At 44.0% G+C, this 20,466-nt stretch overlaps 1 protein-coding gene across 1 annotated transcript; it reads left to right on the forward strand.

The window, feature by feature from the left end:
- Positions 1 to 268: 268 nt before the first annotated feature.
- CTNNBL1 (catenin beta like 1) lies at positions 269 to 20,054 on the forward strand (the record flags this gene model as incomplete). Its single annotated transcript, XM_010170385.1, has 10 exons — positions 269 to 457; positions 2,295 to 2,401; positions 3,789 to 3,928; positions 7,967 to 8,064; positions 10,140 to 10,233; positions 11,107 to 11,198; positions 12,934 to 13,006; positions 13,292 to 13,350; positions 14,036 to 14,184; positions 19,873 to 20,054. Coding segments are annotated over 10 exons (1,183 nt in total), but the record flags the coding sequence as incomplete, so codon positions are not given.
- Positions 20,055 to 20,466: the final 412 nt, after the last annotated feature.

Genomic DNA, 20,466 nt, shown 5'->3' on the forward strand with positions numbered 1-20,466 from the left:
ATGAAGATATTTTCCCGTGAGTCGTGTTCATAGATCAAACAAGGTAGGGTGTTGACATAGCTCTTGGCAGAGCCATTTGTCTACTCATGTGATGTTCCACTTCACTAAATTAATTTCCTTTCCAGTTTTTGGAGTTGTTAAGCGTTGTGTAAGTAAATGTTTTAAACAACTTGTAAGAATTTTCTCAATATGTCTTGTAATGTTGGTGTTCTGGTTTGCAAGGGTCACAAAAGACTTGTATTCATTCACCTTATTTCTCTGACTTCAGCCTAACAGAGGGACAAAAAGACCTCGCGATGAAGAGGAAGAGGAAATCAAAGCACGTCGGAAACAAGCTAGTGCGCGAGAGCACGGTCGCCACCGGGAAGAGGAATCTGTTGCGCTGGAAGAAACTGATGATGAGAAGAAGAAACTTCTTCAGATAATTGAGAGGGATGGAGAAGAGGAAGAGGAGGAAGTAAATCACTAGGGTCCTGTGGGAAAGGGGAGGCAGTGGGAAATAAGCAAACACTAAATCACTTCTCTGTGATTTCCATTTCTTACCATGTGGATGATGAGACTAACTGGTGATTTTTCACAAGCCTCATTCAGCTTAAGGTTCTGGTTTGACTTTCCTGCCCTGCAGGGTATTCATTAATTTCACACAGGCTTCTCAAGGATCTCCTTTGGAGGTTTAAAGCGGGGAGCAAAGGGAGGGGAAGGGAAAGCTTTCGAGGCAGATCTCTGGTTTAGGCTAGGAATACCCAAATCACCTTCTAAAATACATCGTTAGGAAGCAGTTTTTGCATTCCAACCAGTTCCCTCACTGTTATTCTCATTAGTACCCCCAGCCATGCAGCTTCTCCCACTCTCCCCCTCTCTGTAGCTGTGCAGCAGCAGCAGCAAATAAGCAAATGTTCTTCTCTACAAGAAAGGTCTGGGGTCAGAGAAGGGGGGTAGCAGCTGTCAAGGGTAAATGATTTCAAGCCTTGGAGACAGAAATCCGATGCGGCATTGGCCTTTCTGCCAAGGGCTGGGGAAAAGATCACTTTATAAATGTGACACATGGATTGGTATAAATCTAGAAGATATTTGCTTCCTGCTGCTTGTGTCCTGCTTGATAAAAAAATCGTGATATTCACTGCTGCAGAATCATGTAGGTTTGTAAAATATCATTGTCCTTTGTATACAGCATTGCTGTTCATCTCCGCAAATCTCCCTCGTTTTTTGGTGGTAAGCTGTTGCCATTACAGTTGTGGCTGATAGCGGAGAAGGATGGAGCAGGATTTCTGCAGCATTTGAGCTCCAGTGAGGATGAATGGACGTAGCCAAGAGTCCTCGACTGAACAGGAGACGGGACACAAAACTTGGCTTAAGATGTGAAGGGCTCTGGTTTGTTTTTGTTTTGAGAACTTCCCTTTTAACAGTGATTGTAACCTAGTCAGATAGAGGAGAAGGAAGAGGTTACACAAGAAAATCTCTAGCATCAATGTTTTATTAAAAGCAGTGCATTAAAATAATGAAACAAGGAAAAGAAGAGTCATGTTTGGAGTTGTCAGGCAGGTAGCTAAAGTCATCTTACTGCTGTACAGGAAATGTGTAATGCCAACAGAGAAACACCTTAAAAGATTTTCAGAAATAAAAAGAAAATACTGGAGTAAAATATTGATTTTATTTTTTTCTTTAGAAAAAGACTTAGAAGTGAAAGCTTATCCAAGTGAGGAAAATACCAAAGAGCATAAACTCAGGGCAGTTAAATGTAAACCTACAAAAAGAAATAGCACAACGGAGTTCTGAAAAGAAACAATCCATGGGCATAAGCTATGAATGCACATTTACTCTAATATGTCAGAAGCAAAAAGCCTCAGTACACAGTGATGGTGCCAGGTAACAACACGTGTAAAAGAACAGCTCAGGGAAGATGAGCCATTGTGAACCTGTTGTGGGTTGGTTTGGTTTGTTTTTTTCCATGGGTACTCGGTTTCAGAAAGCGTAGGGAAGCTCTGCTGGTTCTTTTCTGAAGAACCTTCCATTGGTCAGCCCCTGATTTCTAAAAGCTTGACTTAGAAGGTTTTGCTCTGGGGAGCTTGCTTGGGTCAGAGTTGCAGTAAATCAGTAAATGGGTAGCAGGGTGTGTGAGTTTCTTGGCAGCTTTCTGCAGTGAGGCTTCCAGGGGTTGCTGCTTGTCCCTGGAGGCTCTGGACCCTGCTGCGGTCTCACCGCATCGCTCTGCTCCCTCTTTTGGGTTTTGCTGGGTAGTTCTTCCAGCCATCCAAATGCTGACCTCTGTTTTCTGCCCTTTTCCGTTTGGTTAGGAGGAACCTTTGGATGAAAGTTCAGTGAAGAAGATGATTCTCACCTTTGAGAAGAGATCTTACAAAAACCAGGAGCTGCGGATCAAGTTTCCTGACAATCCAGAGAAGTAAGATTATGCCCAGTCTCTCTTACCCTTTTTTCCTTTAATTTTAGGTTTCAACCCTGAATCGATATCTTGAATATACAGACGTTTTCAGTTACACAGGGCTCATGTAACAGCAGTTATTGCCATGTGGTGCTTCTGAATTGTATTTTAAACTAACCTTGTTAAATAAAAATGGCATTATCGAGATTTCTGGTGGTGGCCAGTATATGGCTGGCAGCACAAAGGCAATAACTAGCAATGAATGGAAAAGTTATAGTTTATTAAATTCTTGCTGTTGTCAATATTATAGATTGTAAAACTTCAATACTGAAATTTGAGTTGATGCTGTTGTTATTTTGGGAGTGCACCAATTCCATGAGGTTTCAGTAGTTTTGGTTTAGGTATCTAAGGCAGTGGCTGGCTTCTCAAAAGTGAGCGCTAAGGAGCTCTCCCAGCATCCCTCCTCTTGGCCCTTGGCACCAGAGGTCACTGGCCACACTGCAGGTCTCTCTTTGCTCAGGGGGCTCCTTTGCCCTGTTTCTGAGCAGTGGTCTCCTCCTCACTGGGAGGCAGGTGGTGTGTGTTTGGGGGGTGGGCTGGAAGCCTGAGCTCCTGGATTGGTGTGGTTTTTTTTTTCCAAATAATGCAAGATTTTGGGCCATGGTTCAGTGTGAAGGTGTTGTGCCTGCGTGTGCAGTCAGCGGTTCCTGTGGGAGGAAAATCATTTCATATTATGGAGCTTTCAGATGCTGTGGTGAGCAAAATGGCTGGGTGGGATTGGAAAGCCAGACTTTGTGTGTTTTCTTTCCACACCTGTGGTTCTAGTGAGTCTCTTCCTCCTTTCATGGAGTTTTGTTATTCAGATTAAATTAATTTCTTCCTACACTTGAGTGCCATTATGTTTTTTGTCCAGTTTACTGTTCTTTCCCTTGCCCAAATTCTGGTTTTGGACTTTACTTCAGACTAGTACAACCCACACACTAATATGTGGCAGTGAGGGAAGGTGCATCACTCTAGAGAACTTACTTTATACGCAGGCTGGGTTTTTCATGTGTAGCTACAACCTCTTTATTTATTTATTTATTTTAAGTTCTATAGCCGATTTACAGAATTGGAACAGATCTACTTATTTAGTCTATGTAAATTGTACAGTAGGAAGGCTTATCCTACTGTGTGGTTGAACTTCAAGGGGCAGGCACAGGACAGCATGATCCTCTGGGAGTTCTGGACTTGGTGATGTTGAGGTGACCACAGAGGATCAGAAATGCTGGGGCCATGTGCAGCTGGGGTGACAAATCTTACCTGGTATCCCCTGGAGGGTGGTGGTCTCCTTGTTGAAAAGGGCCGTGCATTGAGCACAGCTGAGGTACTTTTTGCCTCTTTATTAACCGTTTTTGTCTTACCTCAGGTTTATGGAATCCGAACTGGATTTAAATGACATCATCCAGGAAATGCACGTGATTGCGACGATGCCAGACCTGTATCACCTGCTGGTGGAGCTGAACGCTGTGCAGTCCCTCCTCGGGCTGCTGGGACACGACAACACAGATATCCTTCAGTTGTCAGAGCAGCTCTCGTGTGAGAGGCTTTCTACAGACTTTTCTGTAATCTCTTCTATCCTGCTTTCACACATACTGTATGTGTTTTTCTCTTCTTTCCCATCACACTGAATTTATTTTTTTTTCTTTCCCAGTGAAAGCCTTCTTTGTTCAAGTAATATTGATTCTGAATTTTTTCAGTGCTGTTATTCTCCTTTCTTGTTTTATGACCCTTTCATCTAGGTTTGAGTGGCTGTGTTAAAGTGTGAACAGATGAACAATAGAGGGAAAGCTAAAGTATGGGCTTCGCAGCGTACAGCCTGGAACTGTGTGCAAACTGCCTGGAACAGTCCCCAGTAAAAAAGAAACCCATTTACCCCTTTTTGGTGAGAGCTGAGCTGTCACGCTTCCAGCTGTTTGCCATGGACTAGCTCACCACAGTGCTATGGCTTAGTTTGTAAATGTGATGGATTCTTCATGTGTCCTTACCTTTAATTTGATGTGATCAGAGCTTGAGATTGTGTGTGGCCCCTCTGCGTTCGTAAATATCCAGAGACATTTCTCTAATGATATAATATATAATGATATAACTAACATGCTTAGTTAATTCTTGAGTCACTGAACTGATCTCTCTTGTTCCTCTGAAGGTCTAAGGACATCTCGGAGAGAGTTTTCTGTCTATGCTGTTAAAGATTTTGGTAGTTTTGAACAAAAACAGTGACATTTTTGTTAATATTCTGATGCTTAGCTGTCAGCTGATAAATAGCACTCTGTCTGACTTACCATTGTGCAGTCTTTAAAAGCAGAGCTCAGACTGCATTGCTTGTAAAATATTCTACAGTAGATTGAGCTAAAAAACTGTGACATGAATCGAAAGATTGTGTGTCTGTGTCCTGACAAACATTAGTGAATGGAGGGAGCAGTGAAGCCCAGTGGAAAGGGCACTGGACTTAGACTTGGGACTACAGCAGGCTTTTCTTTTTTCCTTTTTATTGATTCATGATCTTAGGAAATTAATGTATTCTTTACTTCTTTGTGTGCAAAGCAGTAGATAATACTTTCCAGCTTTTCTGAGATGTTTTTAAATACACAATGTTAAATGAATTGTTAGTGCTGAATGTTGCAGTCTGGTGCACAGATCTTGGTTTTCTTTTTTAGCACTTTGCCTCATAGTATTATGTATTAAGAGTTCATAATTAATTCTTTCTAAGTGGGTACAGTGATCAGAAGATAAAACCAAAACATAAATATTTTATTGCATACCAGTTTATATTAGAAAGCACTGCTCACGTGTTTGGGAGTTCTGACTCGTCTCTAACTGAACCTCGATGCAGTAGAATGCTGGTCCCTGCAGATGGGACTCGGCTTTCCTTATCTGTGATCTGTAATGGAAATTACTCTCCAGTAAATATTTGTGACCAGTTTACTGTTGTACAGTGGGGAACACCTCCTATGTGTAACCAGTTCCGTGGCTACTGTAGTTCCATCACTTTTTGTGTCCTGTGTGCATGGCATTAAAAGCTCATGCTGAGTGTCTCCTTCACGGGGAAAAGAGGAACCATGGGGATTTTGACTGGGATAGCAGAGCTGCTGTATCTGGAGTGCCCAGGAATGCAGCTGGCTTTGTCCTTCCAGCCATGAAAAGCTGTGTCCCAGGGTCACAGCTGCTGTCAAGGACTTGTCGGTGTTTCCACTGTGAACTCTTTCTCATTGGTTTGCAGCTTGCCTGTCAGTTAGTTTAAGGTTAGAAATTTGGCCTGTGAATTGCAATTTTGGGAAAAATATATTTCTTGTTCTAAAACTGCTGAAGTGTTTTCAGATCCCTTGGAAGCAGGACACAGGCTGTAGTAATGCCTTTTCACTGTGATGCTGCTGCTGCTTATGTATGGAATAGAAACACTATTAAAGTGAAGCTTCTAAACATAAAACTAAATTGATACAGCTCAAGTTTTCTGATGACTTTTTGTTAAAACAAATGGAAAAAGATTTTTTTAAATGAGTTATTCAAGGAGAGGACAAAACAAATGGCTCTTTGGATGTGATTTAAATGTAGTGTCTTGAGGGACTAATGCAAGAAGACAAAAGCAATGTCCAGGGGGAGCAAATAATCTGCTGAATGATTCATGCAGTTTTACACAAAACATGTGAATGAAAGATGATCACTGACAAGATTTTATTAACGAAAGACAGAAAAGCTTCCAGTGAGGTTTTGTTTTTCTGTCTCTTAAATTTTTTAGGACAACTGATGCTCTCACTGGAAACCTCAGCAGAAGCTCCCTAGACAGGAGTGCCCTGTGAGATGAACCCTCCTGACTGCTGGAGCTCTTGCTCACGTAGGTAGCAGCCGTCTTCAGCTGGCTCCTCCCTTAAGCCGCCTCTTCTGTGGGTTGATCAAACTCAATCCCTCAGTCTTTCCTCGTACTGTGAATCTACTGTGCTAGCCCTCTGGCTATCTCAGTGCTCCTCCACTCTCCCAAGTCCAGTATGTCAAGATCTCTCTTTTATTGGGAGAGCCCACAACCAAACAAAATATTGTACCTGTTGCCTCATGAGTGCCAACAGCAGGTCAGAACCCCTTCTCTTGACCTGCTGGTTTTGCTCTTGCTAACGTGTGCAGTCTGTGATTACCCTTCATCACTGCAGTGGCATGCTGCTGACTTGGCTTCCACTTGTCCACCAGAACTTCCAGGTTCTCCTCTTCAGAGCTTACCTCTGCAGTCAGCCCCAGTACGTGGGTTTGTTCCCTCCCAGGTGCAGGACTTTGCATTTGTTGAATTTCATGAGGTTCCTACAGGCCTGTTCCTCCAGCTTTTGTTTTGTAGCTGATTCCTTGCAGAATAAGTGTAAGGCAGATTATTTTCCCATAACTTGCCTATTGAGTCACACTCCAACATGCTTTTCACAATTGTACCCTGGCACCTCTGACCATGTTTTAGTACAAGCACGAGTGAGTCTGTCCAGGGAGGAGTAACCACCTTTCTGTTTGGTTCCTCATGGCAGTTGCAACTGGCAGTGACATCTATCCATCAAGAAAATGTACACCTAGCTTTGGCTTGGTTAAGGATTGCTGTGGAGCACAAAGAAAGTAGTTGTCTTACTGCAGCACCTGGACATGGGCTAACGTGGGGCTGGGACAGGCAGCTCTTACAGTCCTTCCTGAGACTAGGTACGTCACGACTGTAACCTTGCTGAGAAAAGGTACATGAAAATACTTTTCCTGCTGCTGCTTGTGTGTCTCAGCAAGTGCACAAATAGGAGAACTGGGAGGTTGGTTGTTAGCCTGTGCATTTTAAAGAGCTTCATCACAAAGTTGTTATATAGGACATGCAGAACACTGCGTATCCTGTTCTACCCCAGTGGGACTTGGGCAAGATTGATCAGCGTGTCTGAGAGAATAGGAAAGTGGGTCTAATGAGGTGGAATACGTCTCGTCGTACCAGAGAGCTGTGTAGCAGTCAGGGGAACCATGTGTTATGTAGCCCAGAGTTAATGAGTGAAAATTGGGCTGGCAGAAGTGATGCTGTTCCTGCGAGGTCTGTGGCTGGAGGAGCATGCTGTCCTAATTGGGCCGGGCAGAAGGGGGTGATGGCTCCTGCTTTCTGCAGTGGCCTTGTTAGGTGTGTGCTCTGGCAGGTTAGCAGGGGTGTCACTGAGGGCAGAATACCCAAATCGGATTATTCTAACTGATTTCTCTTTGTTTATATTCAGTCTTGACAATGCAGGGTGGTGCCTGGTTATACCAACTCCAGCAATTCTGATTTGGAAATAAAAAATATCATCAAGAAAGAGTAAAATTGCCCGATACAGTGAGCACACAATTATATGTGTTTTTATCATTCCTATTTGTTGGGATTCCCTGACCTTGGTGCCCGTGAGGACTGTGTGCTGAAGTGGTCTCTGTGCTCCTGGCTCTGGTGTTCTGTGCCCCGCTGCTGTAATGTATTACCAGGTGTTTTGGATCGTGTCATGAGCACACTGGCCTCAGAGCAATCTGCTTTTGGTATTAAATGTGTCTGTCTCTATGTTGGTTGTCCTTAATGCCTAGCACATGTCTCCATAGCTGTGGTAGACTTGCTTCAGGAGCTGACTGATATAGATACCCTCCATGAGAGTGAAGAAGGAGCCGAAGTCCTCATAGATGCTCTAGTAAGTAGTAAACTCCAGATCATTTCAGTGCCTGAACAACGTCTGCCTTACACAGCACAGCAGGGAATATTCTGAGCTGCCACGCTTTCTGCAGCTGTGGTTATCTGTGTTGCCAACACCACGATGAAGGTAGCCAGGTCAGGAGCCTGCTCTCTTGTAGGTGAAATGCTGTATCGAGGACCACGATGGGTTTTTGTAATGGAATGCCAGAGTCTGGGGAGTGGGTTCTTCTTGCACATTGTGTACCACTTATATTTTGGAAGGAACACGCTCTTATTGCAAAACTTGTGTAGGCTGGGAGATTTTTTTCATGCAGGGAGGGAGAATGAAGTACTACTTGTGACTTGGACAGTGTCCTATTGAAAATAGGACCTCAATTTGCATTTTTCTTCCTGTAGAAAAGGGTGACCTCTGTTCACCCGTGAAAAACTGAAGCTTGTGTCGGGGCTCAGATTGTTATCTGAAAGACAGCGTGATCTTTCAGTCTAACCCTTTGCACAGGAGACCAGTAATCTTCTACCCAGTAATTCTTGTTTCAAACACAAAAATCTCTGCTTGAACTGGAACATCTCTGTGGTGGTGGGCTTCCCCTTTTCCTGGTGTTTGCACTGGATGCCTCTGGCTCCTCGGCTGTGGGAGGAGGATGCCAAACCAAGCAGAAGCCCTCGGGAGAACCTGTGCCCAGCAAAACTCGAGATTTACCTGTCTGTCCTGCCTTTGGGCAGCTCCTGCTAGGGAATTGCTGTGATTGTGAATCACTGTGGCTATGTCTTGTTCTGTAACTATTATGTTGAAATTGAAAGATGGGGAATTACGGGTTTTCTTTTGTTTGCTTTGTTTGGCTGTTCCATTTTCTGCTACAATCCTTCTTGTCCAGTCACTACAATGTTACCTTCCAAAGGTTAATGACAGTGGCCCAGAGCTGAGTTCCTCCAGCTGGCCTCTGAGCTGTTCTTAATTACTCTGCCTTCGTGGAAGGATTGCTGGATGAATGGAGTGGTGGAGAGGAACTGCTAGAGAAGATGTTTTCTATAAAATGTGCAGAGAGGTAGTAAATCAAGCAAAGTTTTTTTTTCTTTGTTTTCCTTGTCACCAGCCCACTGATAATAGCCAAGTTTTAGAGGTTTTATTGTCCTCTTTGAAAGAAACAGGTCAGGCATATCTTGGGAGAAATGTTTAGATATCTACTTAAAAAAAAAAAGAAAATGAATTAGGTAGAATGTAGGGTGTCTGTGAGGACTGTTGCCTTACCTTCCACAGGAGCTGATAACTTGCATTTTTTCTGTGTGTTCACTGGGCCCAAAGCTAGTTAACAGTGTTTGAATTGGAAATGTTATTTTGTTTAATTTTTTCAAGCTCATCTCCTCAATGAGAAGTTTGCCGAAGTCAGGCTGGACTCTGTCCAGTGGCAGCTGTGAAAGTGAATGTCTTGTGTAGCCCTTTGATTAGGAGGCTCCACCTGCAGATGCAGGTTCATGTTCTTGCTGTTAATTTGTTGGGGTTTCATTAGCTTGCTGAAGTCAGCTTGGTACATTTGTCTTGCTAGGGTTAAAATGCAAGGCTTCAGCTGGTGGTAACTCAGTTTTTGGATTTGAATCTCTGTCTGTGAGCATTTTCCATCAGCTTTTTGTACCTGTTAAGGTGGAAGATGTAACAGAAATGTGGGCAGACCAGCAGTAAGGAGTTGGAAGTGGAGCTGCACTGGCAGAGCTGACAGTAGCCCATCTGCGGCGGTTTGTGGTGCCTCACACTTAAGAATTCTGAGGGATTATAAATCAATCAGGCTGGTTCAGGAAATAAGACTGTGACAAGGTGCATTTTTTCTTACAGATGTTTGTCTGTTTAATCTGAAACACAAAAGTTGTTTAATTAATTAGGACAAACATAGTGGCAGATTCACTTGGTGATTCCTTTGCTTCCTCTGAGATTTTAGAACAAGATTGTTAATGTCTTCTGATCATGTCTGGCTTATTGATTTTTATTATTTATTAACTTCCCCATTCTTTCTCCTTCATCTTCCTCTTTTCAGTCATCTCCCTTATCTTTTTATCTTTCCTATGACCCCGGTGATTTAGGTGGAGGGCCAGGTCGTGGCCTTGCTGGTCCAGAACTTAGAGCGCCTGGATGAAGGTGTGAAAGAAGAAGCTGATGGTGTCCACAACACCCTGGGTAAGTGGCTGTTGCACAGCCTCTCGCTTCTTCCTCTATTTTGTACCAAGAGGGGGTGGGTTATCCCTCCCCTTCCTTTCCTCTCCAACTGCCAACACTAGGGTAGAGGACCTAGTGCAGCTTTTGTTCAAGCATGACTTGAACTCGCAGTACAGCCTGGTCCCTCGAGCCAGTGTTCGTCGTGCGACTGCTGTAAGGCGCCTCTTCCCAAAGCGGTTACGTAGGGAGGTGCTGCTGCACGGATGAACCAGCACTGCACCAGGAGCTGTGCTCCCCTCCCCTGTATTTACTGTGAACTTACCTGTGAGCTCTACTTCAATCCGTTATGAGAGCTGTTTATGTCTTAGCCATATATTTAACTTTCAGGTAGTAAAACATTTGTATTTCATGTGAGTACATCGTTAGCTCTCTGTTCCCCAGTCTTCGCACAACACGGTAACTGCTCTGCAGTGTCACTGTTGGTGGGGTTCAGACCCTCATCCACTCCTTTCAGTCTTCTGGGATTGTAATCTCCCGAGGACTGGAAGAATGAGAGAGACTGGAAACAAGAGCTGTGGGAATTTTACTGCCACTGCTGTTGTTTAGTTGAGTTTTGTGCAGTGAGAATTGCTGCTGGAGCAGAGGGAGGGTATCTTGGGCTTCTTCCAGCAGAGCTGGTGTCACACTGAGGATGGACTGTGTGGGCAGTGTCAAAGCTGAGAGAATATCACAGACCTGAACTTAAGTCTCATTCCAAGAAAGGTAGTTTTGCAAATAAGCTCTAACTTTGAGAAGAGCAGTGCAGCCCTCGGAAGGACCTGGCAAAGCAGTGTCTTTACAGGCCTGAGCTGAACTGCGGGTGGGAAGAATGGCTCTTTGTGTCTTTCTTCTCAGCGATCGTCGAGAACATGGCAGAGTTCCGGCCGGAGATGTGCACAGAAGCTGCGCAGCAGGGCCTCATGCAGTGGTTGCTCAAGAGGCTGAAGGTGAGCCTGGTTTCCTGTTGTAATTTGGGAAATACCACAATAAAAACTGACAAGCCACTGGTCTGGAAGCTGGTGTGCTTGAGACCGTGTTTGGCACAATGTTAAAGGCCAAGGCTATTTATTATTGTCTCTTTCCGTTTGTATAGGTTATTTTTGTGATAAGTTCTAACACTTGTGAATACAGTGAATTCAGAACTCGCCTCAAACTGGGAAGTATGCCCCTTTTATTATAAATCAGCAAAACCGAAGCTACTGGCAGCGCTTGGTCTTGAGTCTCTTGCTCTGACAGATGTGTTTAGGATTAAACCAGGATCTCAGAATCTGGGCAGAGCGCTGTGCTGCTGAAGAATGTCTGTAGGATGAGTTTTAAAATTGGGGTTCTGTCTAGGCATCAGTAAGGACATCTGGCACACAGCACAGAGTGTGAATTTCTGTTTTCTGACTACATTTCAGGTTGGATAATTGTATTCTGACTGTCAGAACTGCCTTGGAAAGCTCAGATGGAGAGCTTAATAGCTCACTTCTCCAAACATAAGCAGGATTTGATGGCGTTATGTGCAGCCTTGAGAGAACAGAGCGTTATTTCCTAACGCTTGCTGTAGGACAGCAGTTGGAACTCACTGTGATAGGAGCCAGCAGAGCTGAACAGCACCAAGCGCCTGTCACCTTCCCCTTCTCCTGCCACCGATTGCTTGGAATCGTGGCTGCTATAAATACCATCATCTACGAGTGGTTGGGGATCGTTTGGAATGAAAAGCTTTATTTAAAGTCAATACTTTGTGGCATTTGGGATCTTCCTGCTTTTCATGTTTTTGTGTTGCATGGTGCTTGTGTATTATGACCTGTTCTTTGGTAGCAGGTTGGGATAATTGGCCCAGGCGTAGCCTGGCCCAGGCAGGTTCACTCAGTCAAGCTGCAGGTAGTTGTGCATTTGGGGAAAAAAAATTGTGAGTGACAAATGGTATGTTTTAAGCTTAGTACTTATTGCTTGCCTTTTTTTCCCTACTTGAACAGTGGAATAAAAATAGCTGGTAAATGATGATTTTAAAAATTGTTTTGTTTATTTTATTAATTCCTTCAGTAAACCAGTTTGCATTATTATCTGATGCAGTCCATTGCAAAAACATCAGAGCAGTTCAGAATCCCACTTCAGGAATTTATTTTATTTTTTCCTTCAAATTCAGAATTTTTGTTTTGTTATGATTTTTGTTTTAACATATTTGAGTATGGAGGGAATGTATTAAATGGAAGTTATGTGACTATGCAGGCTAAACCCGTTGCATCTTGTTCTGATTGTGACGTTGTGATCCTCATACAAAACTCTGGCAGTTACTATTTAATGCTATTGTGGTGTCTTTTCTGAAATTCTGGTTTTGGTCAGGGGTGCAGACTTTCAGAATAGGGATCAACCCCATGTACTCGTATAACATAGTGGAAAATTTATCACAGGACAGAGACTCTGTGTTGCAAACCACTGGAGACTCTTCTCAGGGGTTTTGAGGTGACTTGGTCAAACCTCCTTGTGTAGGACAGCGTGAAGGATCAGAGCTGAGTTTCTACACGAGCACACACGCCCCCGTCACCCCTGAATCAGAGAGAATTATTACTATTGTCACTGAGGCATACTGCAAAATCACTGCTGCTGTGTTTTGGTTTAAGTGTTGCTCATGTGTTTGGTGACTTGATTAAAGTGTTCTTCACATCAGTGAAACAGAGCCCTGTTCTCCACCAACAGGCGAAGATGCCTTTTGACGCCAACAAGCTGTACTGCAGTGAGGTGCTGGCTATTTTGCTCCAGAATAACGACGGTGAGGCGCGTCTCGGGTATCCATATTCTGTGAGGGCAGGACCCAGGCTGCTTTCAGATCACAACAGCGTTCTCCTGCCTGCTGCTTTGCTTCCCTTTGCTTGTGCTCTCTCTCCCGCGCGTGTATGCTCTCGCACACGCATGCGCCCTCTTTCTCTGCAGCTTTTGTACTCTGTCAAGCCGTATTGATTTTGTTCTCTGATGTATCAGTGTTAGATGGCTGTAAAATCTGACAGTTAGCTTCATTTTTCTCTCTCTTTTCCCCCTTCCCCCCACCTCCGTCTAGACAACAGAGAATTGCTTGGGGAGCTGGATGGGATCGATGTGCTGCTTCAGCAGTTATCTGTGAGTAATTCACATACGCCCTCTCTACCATGGGGAGGCTGGCAGGCTGGGTGTGAGGAGGTGGAACAGATTATGGGTGTAGCGCTGTCCCAGCAATCCATAGGTGCTGAAGCACAGCCGTGCTTTATATTTAGTGGTGGCATAGTCCCTGAGTAACTTCCACACGAGTGCATCACCCATGGTAAGTGAGGTTAATCCCCATTTTACAGATGTTAATGTAGAGGTACCCAGAAGTTACCTTATTTTGTTTTAATTACAAATCTGCTCCAAGCAGTGGGCAGCATTGTGCAGTGTTTGAGCTAGCTGAAGGTAATGTGTTCTGAGCTCACTTAGATTTCTCCTGTCAGTAGGTTAGGGTGCTGCAGAGCAGACCCCTCAGGTATCTGTTATGCCGAGGAGGTCCCTGCTAACAAGCTTGTCCACGTACTTTTGTGAATTGCACAGCTGGTGAATTTGCCCTTCCCTTTGGAGACCCTGTGTTGTCCTCCAGCTGCGTGTTTGTTGGTGTGCAGTCAGGATAGTGAAAAGGGCAGCAGAGTGACAAGAGAATGCATCAGTGATGTGTACGATTGGCCTCTGCGTCTTGGGTGCTGAAGGCTTGTGATATAAAATGTTAACGTGTACTCTCCAACAGCGTGGGCCAAACTGAGCCCTCTGTTTTGGGGTGATTCTCTTTGTCATGCAGGTGTTTAAACGACACAACCCTAGTACAGCAGAAGAACAGGAAATGATGGAGAACCTGTTTGACTCCCTTTGCTCCTGCCTGATGCTCAGTTCCAATCGAGATCGGTTCCTGAAAGGCGAGGGTCTGCAGCTGATGAATCTGATGCTCAGGTACCCAGATAAATTTCTGATTTTCCTGACTGCTTTTGACATACCAATAGGCGTGCTGGTTAGATATTTGTGGGTTTCTGTTTATAAAATGTCTGTGTTAACATATTTGTCTGTTTCCAGTGTCTTTCTTTCCAGCATATAAGTTGAACCTTCTCAGACATATAAGCTCCACTCTTTGTCTTTATCTTTGTTTCCTGAGAAATGGGGTTCCTACGATAGCTGCTGGAAAGTAACATTGCAGATCTGTGTGGCAGACACCCAGAGGAGAGGATGCTGTAGGTCAGGCCCTAGCTAGTCCTCTAAGGATTTAAAAGACCCCTATGAGGGTGAGAGAGACCCTTTGGGTGTGTCTAGGGAAAACATTTTTCCTCTTGGTCCCTGGTTCAAGCATCCCTGTCTTGTGTATCCTCTGAGCTGGTGAATTTTTGTGGATGTTAATACAAAAATTGCTTTTGTGAAATGGGCGTAAGTATATATTTCTTCTTGTGATGTGTTTTGTCACACCGTGGATCTCCAGGGCTTCTCTGCTCTCTCTTTGCTTTTACTCCCTAGCCTGGTACCAAATTGTCTGGGGGAAGCTGCCTGGCTTCCCCCAGAGCTTGGGACTGGGCGCAGCAGGGCTCTGTCTGGCTCTCCCGGCTGCGTGCCGTGGCTGGTGAGCAAACGCCAGCCAGAGATGATGGATTCCTGCAGCGCAGGGCTGGGTAATGTGCAGCAGCAGGGAACTGCATAAGTAACCAAACATGGGTTATTCATATAGGAATGCTGGGTTTTCTTGGGGCTAATTAAAGAAAAGCTCCAAAACTAAGAATGAAAGGGAAGCCTCCCTCTGCCTCTGGTGCTAAGCTGCTAAGCCAGCCTTGCAGAACTAATTACTTGGAGTTTTGGTGCCATGTGGGTGGGACTCGGTGTTTGGATTTTTAATAGCTTTTTCCCCATTTTCGGACTCGACTGCTTACCACTCTCTGTACCAGGATCCCAGCTGGAAAATTATGACAAGAGGAAAATTTCTCCCTGGATGCATTCCCACTCCCCCCTCAGTAGCTGTGAAGGGTTTAGGAGGGACAAAGCATGACTTATCTGCCAGCAGCAGCTATGTCTAATGGAAGAGGTTTCCAAAACCTCAATCTTTTGATGCTTAGGAACCTAATTTATTCAGCAGTCTGAATGGGCTTGGTAAAGTGACAATGGAAAAAAAGTAATAATTCACAGAGCATTTTCTAGAAGCTTACATCTCTGCTGTCTGCAAGCATGGACTGTGCTGACAGTTGATTTTTTTTTTTAATTTTTTAAACTCTTCTAATCTAGTTCAGATAAGTAGAAAAGTTGAAGTTCTCCTTACCTGGTTATTTGAGCAAATAACATGAGTTGATAGCTGACTGAGTCCTGTCCCCAAACCAGCTCCCTTCTGGCCCGGACTTGTCCTGCACTGCAAATCTCATTTAGAGAGAGCAACGCCTAGTTGGACAGAGAGAGTAAACTTCATTCTTCTAATGATGTCTTCAGACTAGACTTAAAAGTGTCAAGCTGATACCTTTGTTGCTGATTCGTGTTTTTCATCTTTTGAAGAGCTGCCAGCCACTTTTCTAAATATTTCACACTATCCTTGTTGTTGACATGTCAGTTCATTCCTATACCCAATTTTGGTTTTTGTCTCCATACTCCTAATGAATGAAACCTGAGGATCCTGACACAGGCCATGGTGCATGTGACCTAAAACATGTGAGATCACCGAAACTCGGCACATACTTAGGGCTGCTTCCATACTTCAGACTGACTGGGTCAGAGCTGCAACGCTGTCCTTTGGTAGGTGTGGTATTTCCTTATTGCTGTGGTGAGCTTGGCACAGATGTGACTGTGTATGTGTTAGTAACTCAGATCTCCAGAGCGGTGGGAACGTGGTGCTTAGCTCTGCTGTCTCTTGAAAACCAGCTTTTCAGGTTCTGTTGTGCTGCTTTGTCAGTAGTAAGAGAATGAATGACGTTAGTCCAGTGCTCTATGGAGGGCATAGGAGATGATTAAGGTCAAAGAACTGGTTTGTGGTGATGAAAATTAGGGAACGGATGTTGGGAGAGGGTGGCTACATTAGGAGGAGAAGCACTGGGCATGGGCAGCTGCTGCCATAGTGGGGCAGTTGCTTTTGCAGGTCATGATGTGATTGAATGTAGAAAGCTCTGCTGGACCTAGTGCTTTGGTCAGGAAAATGGAGCATGTTTCTGTAGCTTTCAAACCACCAAACAAGGCAAAGTGTCTGAGAACTGATGCTGCAAGGTTTTGGTGTTTGTTTGCTTGTGGGTTTTTTACATATTTTAATATCCAGAAGATATTAAATAGCTGTTAATTCTGTTAACCTCTGTCATCATTGGGAGTTCTCTTGGTGGATGCTTCAGAGCTCTTCCAGGTGCTCAGTTTTCGTGGACAGTGCTGCTTTGGTAACTGCAGACAAGCTTTGTAAATAGGGAGTGAACCTTGATAGCTGTGATCTAGAAAGCTGTGCAGGAGTGTTACGCTTCTGTATCTTCTTGATACTTCATGATAAACAACAAAGAATAGAAATGCCTTTCCATTGTGATTGACCACCTCGCCCACAAACAGGGCAGAATATTTTTCTCTGCTGTCAGTGTTCTGTGAAGACTGGGGGGAGAGATCTGTTATTTTTTGGTTTTACTTTGAAGGCAGTTAATCATTGTACTGCAGTCTGTGCAGATGAAAGGACACATAAGCAAAGTTGAAAGTTTATTGACACGATGTGAGATAGATAAGCTGTGTAAGAATAAAGATATCAGGCTGGAATCTCCAGTACTGTCTCAGAGAACACAGCATTCTGTATCTAGTGCTACCAATACATCTAGCCAAGTTGTTCTGTTAATAAAGGTCACGCAGACAGACCTGCGGAGAAGTACAGCATCTTCCAGCTCAGCACTTGACATGCTCGAGAGGTTCCTGTAGACAGTAATGAAACAGGAGTGTTCTCTGTTAGGTTGAGCCTTGAACCGTATGGCCAACAGCAAAAGATGTTGTCATTCTGTGTGAACGTCTGCTGGTTCATGGGGAGACAGTGGTGACACCTGAAGATGAGCATGGTGTGGCTGATGCACTTTATGTCCTGGACTTGGTGTGGTCTCGGACTCGCAGCGTTGAGGGGGACTTGCCGCTGGGAGTGGAGCTTCAGGCAGCAGGTGTGTAGGGTCTGGGAGGAGACCAGATTGAGACAGACACAGACTGTGACAGCAGAAATGAAGTAGGCAGGTTTGAAGTAGGATGAGAGCACAGGTACACACAATTATTTGATTTACATCTCTGCAGCAATGGAGGTTTGTTTGTTTTATGGAGCGTCTTTATCAAAAATAAGATGGTTTATCAAGGTGGTAGCCACCAGTGGAAAGTTTATGAATGTCACCTGGAATTAAATTCAATTTTTATTTTTATTTTTTTTTTAGGTCAGGAAGCACTTTTTAGTGCACAGTCCCTCAGCTTTGCCTTGGTAACCTAAATGCAGTTTACCTTACAAAGCTAAAAGAGAGAAACAGGCTCGTAATGTCAGTTCCCTTGCGCGCGCTGACAGGAAGCTTATTGCTTTTGCTGTAAAATTGTGTTAAGGTTTGGAGGAGATGCAGCCACCGGGTTCCCAGGGGATGCGTCAGGAAGATTCTCTGTTGCACAGGAAAAATGATGTGTGGCTTTCCCAGTTATTAACCGAAGGGGTGTGCGTATGCACACAGACAAATGCAGCAAAGGGGGCTGATGGAAACCTGCGGCGCTTGAGCAACACGATTTTCTATTCTGCAGCTGTTCAGTGGCTTTTCTTGACCCTCAGGAAAGTGTTTGCTCCTGTGCAGCAAAAACAAGGTGAAATGGACAACTCTGTACGGCTCCCCAAAGCTCAACTGTAGCCATTTCAGGGTATATTTTTTATTACTATTAAAATCCTTTTATGTTTTCTTGTCCTGCTGTTCCTGATGACCACATGGAAACTTAGACTGTCTCTTTACTAAATCTTCTGGTTAATTAAATGAAACAATTTTATGCAGCATTTTTCCAGGAAATCTAGTGGTTTGCTTTTGCTAGTGTTTTGGAAAGTGAAAGACTGTGTTATGCTAATGTGGAAAGTCCAATTAATTTTAGCACCTCTTCTTTTTTGAAATAATTAATGTACCAAAAGAGTTATCTCAGATGTAGAGGTGTGAAAAGGAGGAAAACAATGGTTAGCAAATAAAGTTGTAATTCGGAGGTCCCCATGAAGACTGAGATCACTCCCTGTTTGGTGGCACTCATGCATGCTTGTCTTTGAATTAGTGTTCAGATAAAAGTTACCTCAATAAGCACGGATGAGACTAAGATAAACTGCTTGCCCTCCGGCAGAATAAATATTTCAAATAAAATCAACTCCAGACAGTCCAGTCAGGCAGCTATTGATCTCTAAAAGCCTGAACTTAAACCCAATGAATATTCCAGAGATCAGCTCTGTGCAGCCTTCCTAAATGCTGATCAATATGCAATTACTTCCCCTGAAAACATTCCTTACATTGTCTAGCTGAAGAAGTACTTTATTTTTAGCTCTGTGTCGAGGGGGGGTGGGGGTGTTGAGCCACCCTCCTGCACTGCTCTTGCTCGTGGGTGCTTTCAACAACCACTTTGTGCCCGTCAGAAGCTCCCATGGTCGCACTGGGCAAAGGAACTTTCCTTTAGGCTACGGTGTTCGTATATGGTGTTTTAGTTTGCATGTTGGTTCACCAAGTTCAGTCTCTGAAGCATATATTTGTTAGAGAACAAATCCTCTTAAATCAGAGCAGATTGTCATGCACCTGAGGTGGAAGGTGGTGGGGCTTGTGACCATCCTGCCCCTGGGGACCGTCCTGCTGGGCTGGCCTGGCCTTTGGGGACACTGAGGGCTCGTTCTTCAGCTCACGTTAGCTCCTGCTGACATTACCTGGTCTCTTGGTTTGATGTGCTGTATTTGTGACTGCTTTTCCAGTTCCAGTTTTGCCAGATATTTTAAGTTTTCCCCTGGATGACTTATAAATTCCTCAGTTTCTGGTTTGAGAGGCACAGAGCTTTTGGAGATCATTTTCAGACCACCTGCCTGCTGTCGGTGTGAATCACCAGCACCAGCATTCTGGACTAGCACTAAACCAGAATAGCCCAGAATTTACCCGCTTCCTTCCAAGCGTGATTTCTGGAGACGAGAATTTCTTCATTACAGCTGACCACCAAGCCATGCTCACCAAACTTACTCCTTTATCAAATGGAATTATTGCTAGAGCTAAATCCTGATCTTCTCAGTATGACAGTATCTGCCTTGTGTACCCAGCCCAGTCTCCCCTGCCATTTTGTGCTCATGTTTGTAAGGTGGTGAAGAAATAACTTCTTTAATAGCCGAGAAATAAAAAAAAACCCACAAACATAAAAATAAAATATATAAAATGAAATAAAAAGAAAGTAGAAAATAAAAATAAATAAAAGACATTAAAAAAGAAATAACCAAGAGACTGTTTTCAACCACAGCTTTGAAAATACACTGTTTGTCGATATAATGCTTTGGCTTCTTGAAGAATATCTTGCTTCCAGCTTGTGTTTGGACTCTTTGTACTTCTTTGTCACATTCTTTTCCCCGTTCATGCTGTCTCTAGTGTGGTCCAAAGCTCATCCTGTCCCTGGAAAATTTAACTCTCAGCTTTCTTTTGACAGAGAGAAGAAGATTTCCCGCAGCAGTGCCTTGAAGGTACTGGACCATGCCATGATTGGACCAGAGGGCACAGACAACTGTCACAAGTTTGTTGACATTCTTGGTCTGAGGACCATCTTTCCACTCTTCATGAAATCGCCCAAAAAGATAAAGAAAGTTGGAACAACTGAAAAAGAACATGAAGGTAGGTGTGCTTCCAAAGCCTCCTTGTTGTGGAGGAGGTGGATGGAAGGCAAGTGTCTGGAAAGTCCCTGCAAGGAGGAGGGGACGGCACATCACCAGTCTTCCAGCTCCTGCCCCCGGCTGCGTGGGCTGGCTGTTGATGACACGCTTGCCCTGCTTGTTTTGGTATCAGCAGTTCCTGGCGATTCCATTTCATGTGCTGTTAATAAGTTATTTTACTCCTGTAGGGTCTGTTGTTTGAAGCTCTGACTCTTTGATGCAAAACTCTTTTGAAAAGAGTAATGAGGCATCTACAAATGTCACCTCAAAAGCAGTGTTTTCATGGCTCTGAGCACTGAAGTGTGACTCTATGAACATCAGGCATTGCAGAAATAAACTGTATGCTTTTGAAGTTGCTTTTTTAAAAAAAAAAA

This window comes from Antrostomus carolinensis, unplaced genomic scaffold, assembly GCF_000700745.2.
Source record: "Antrostomus carolinensis isolate BGI_N321 unplaced genomic scaffold, ASM70074v2 scaffold22946, whole genome shotgun sequence".
Classification (NCBI taxonomy): domain Eukaryota; kingdom Metazoa; phylum Chordata; class Aves; order Caprimulgiformes; family Caprimulgidae; genus Antrostomus; species Antrostomus carolinensis.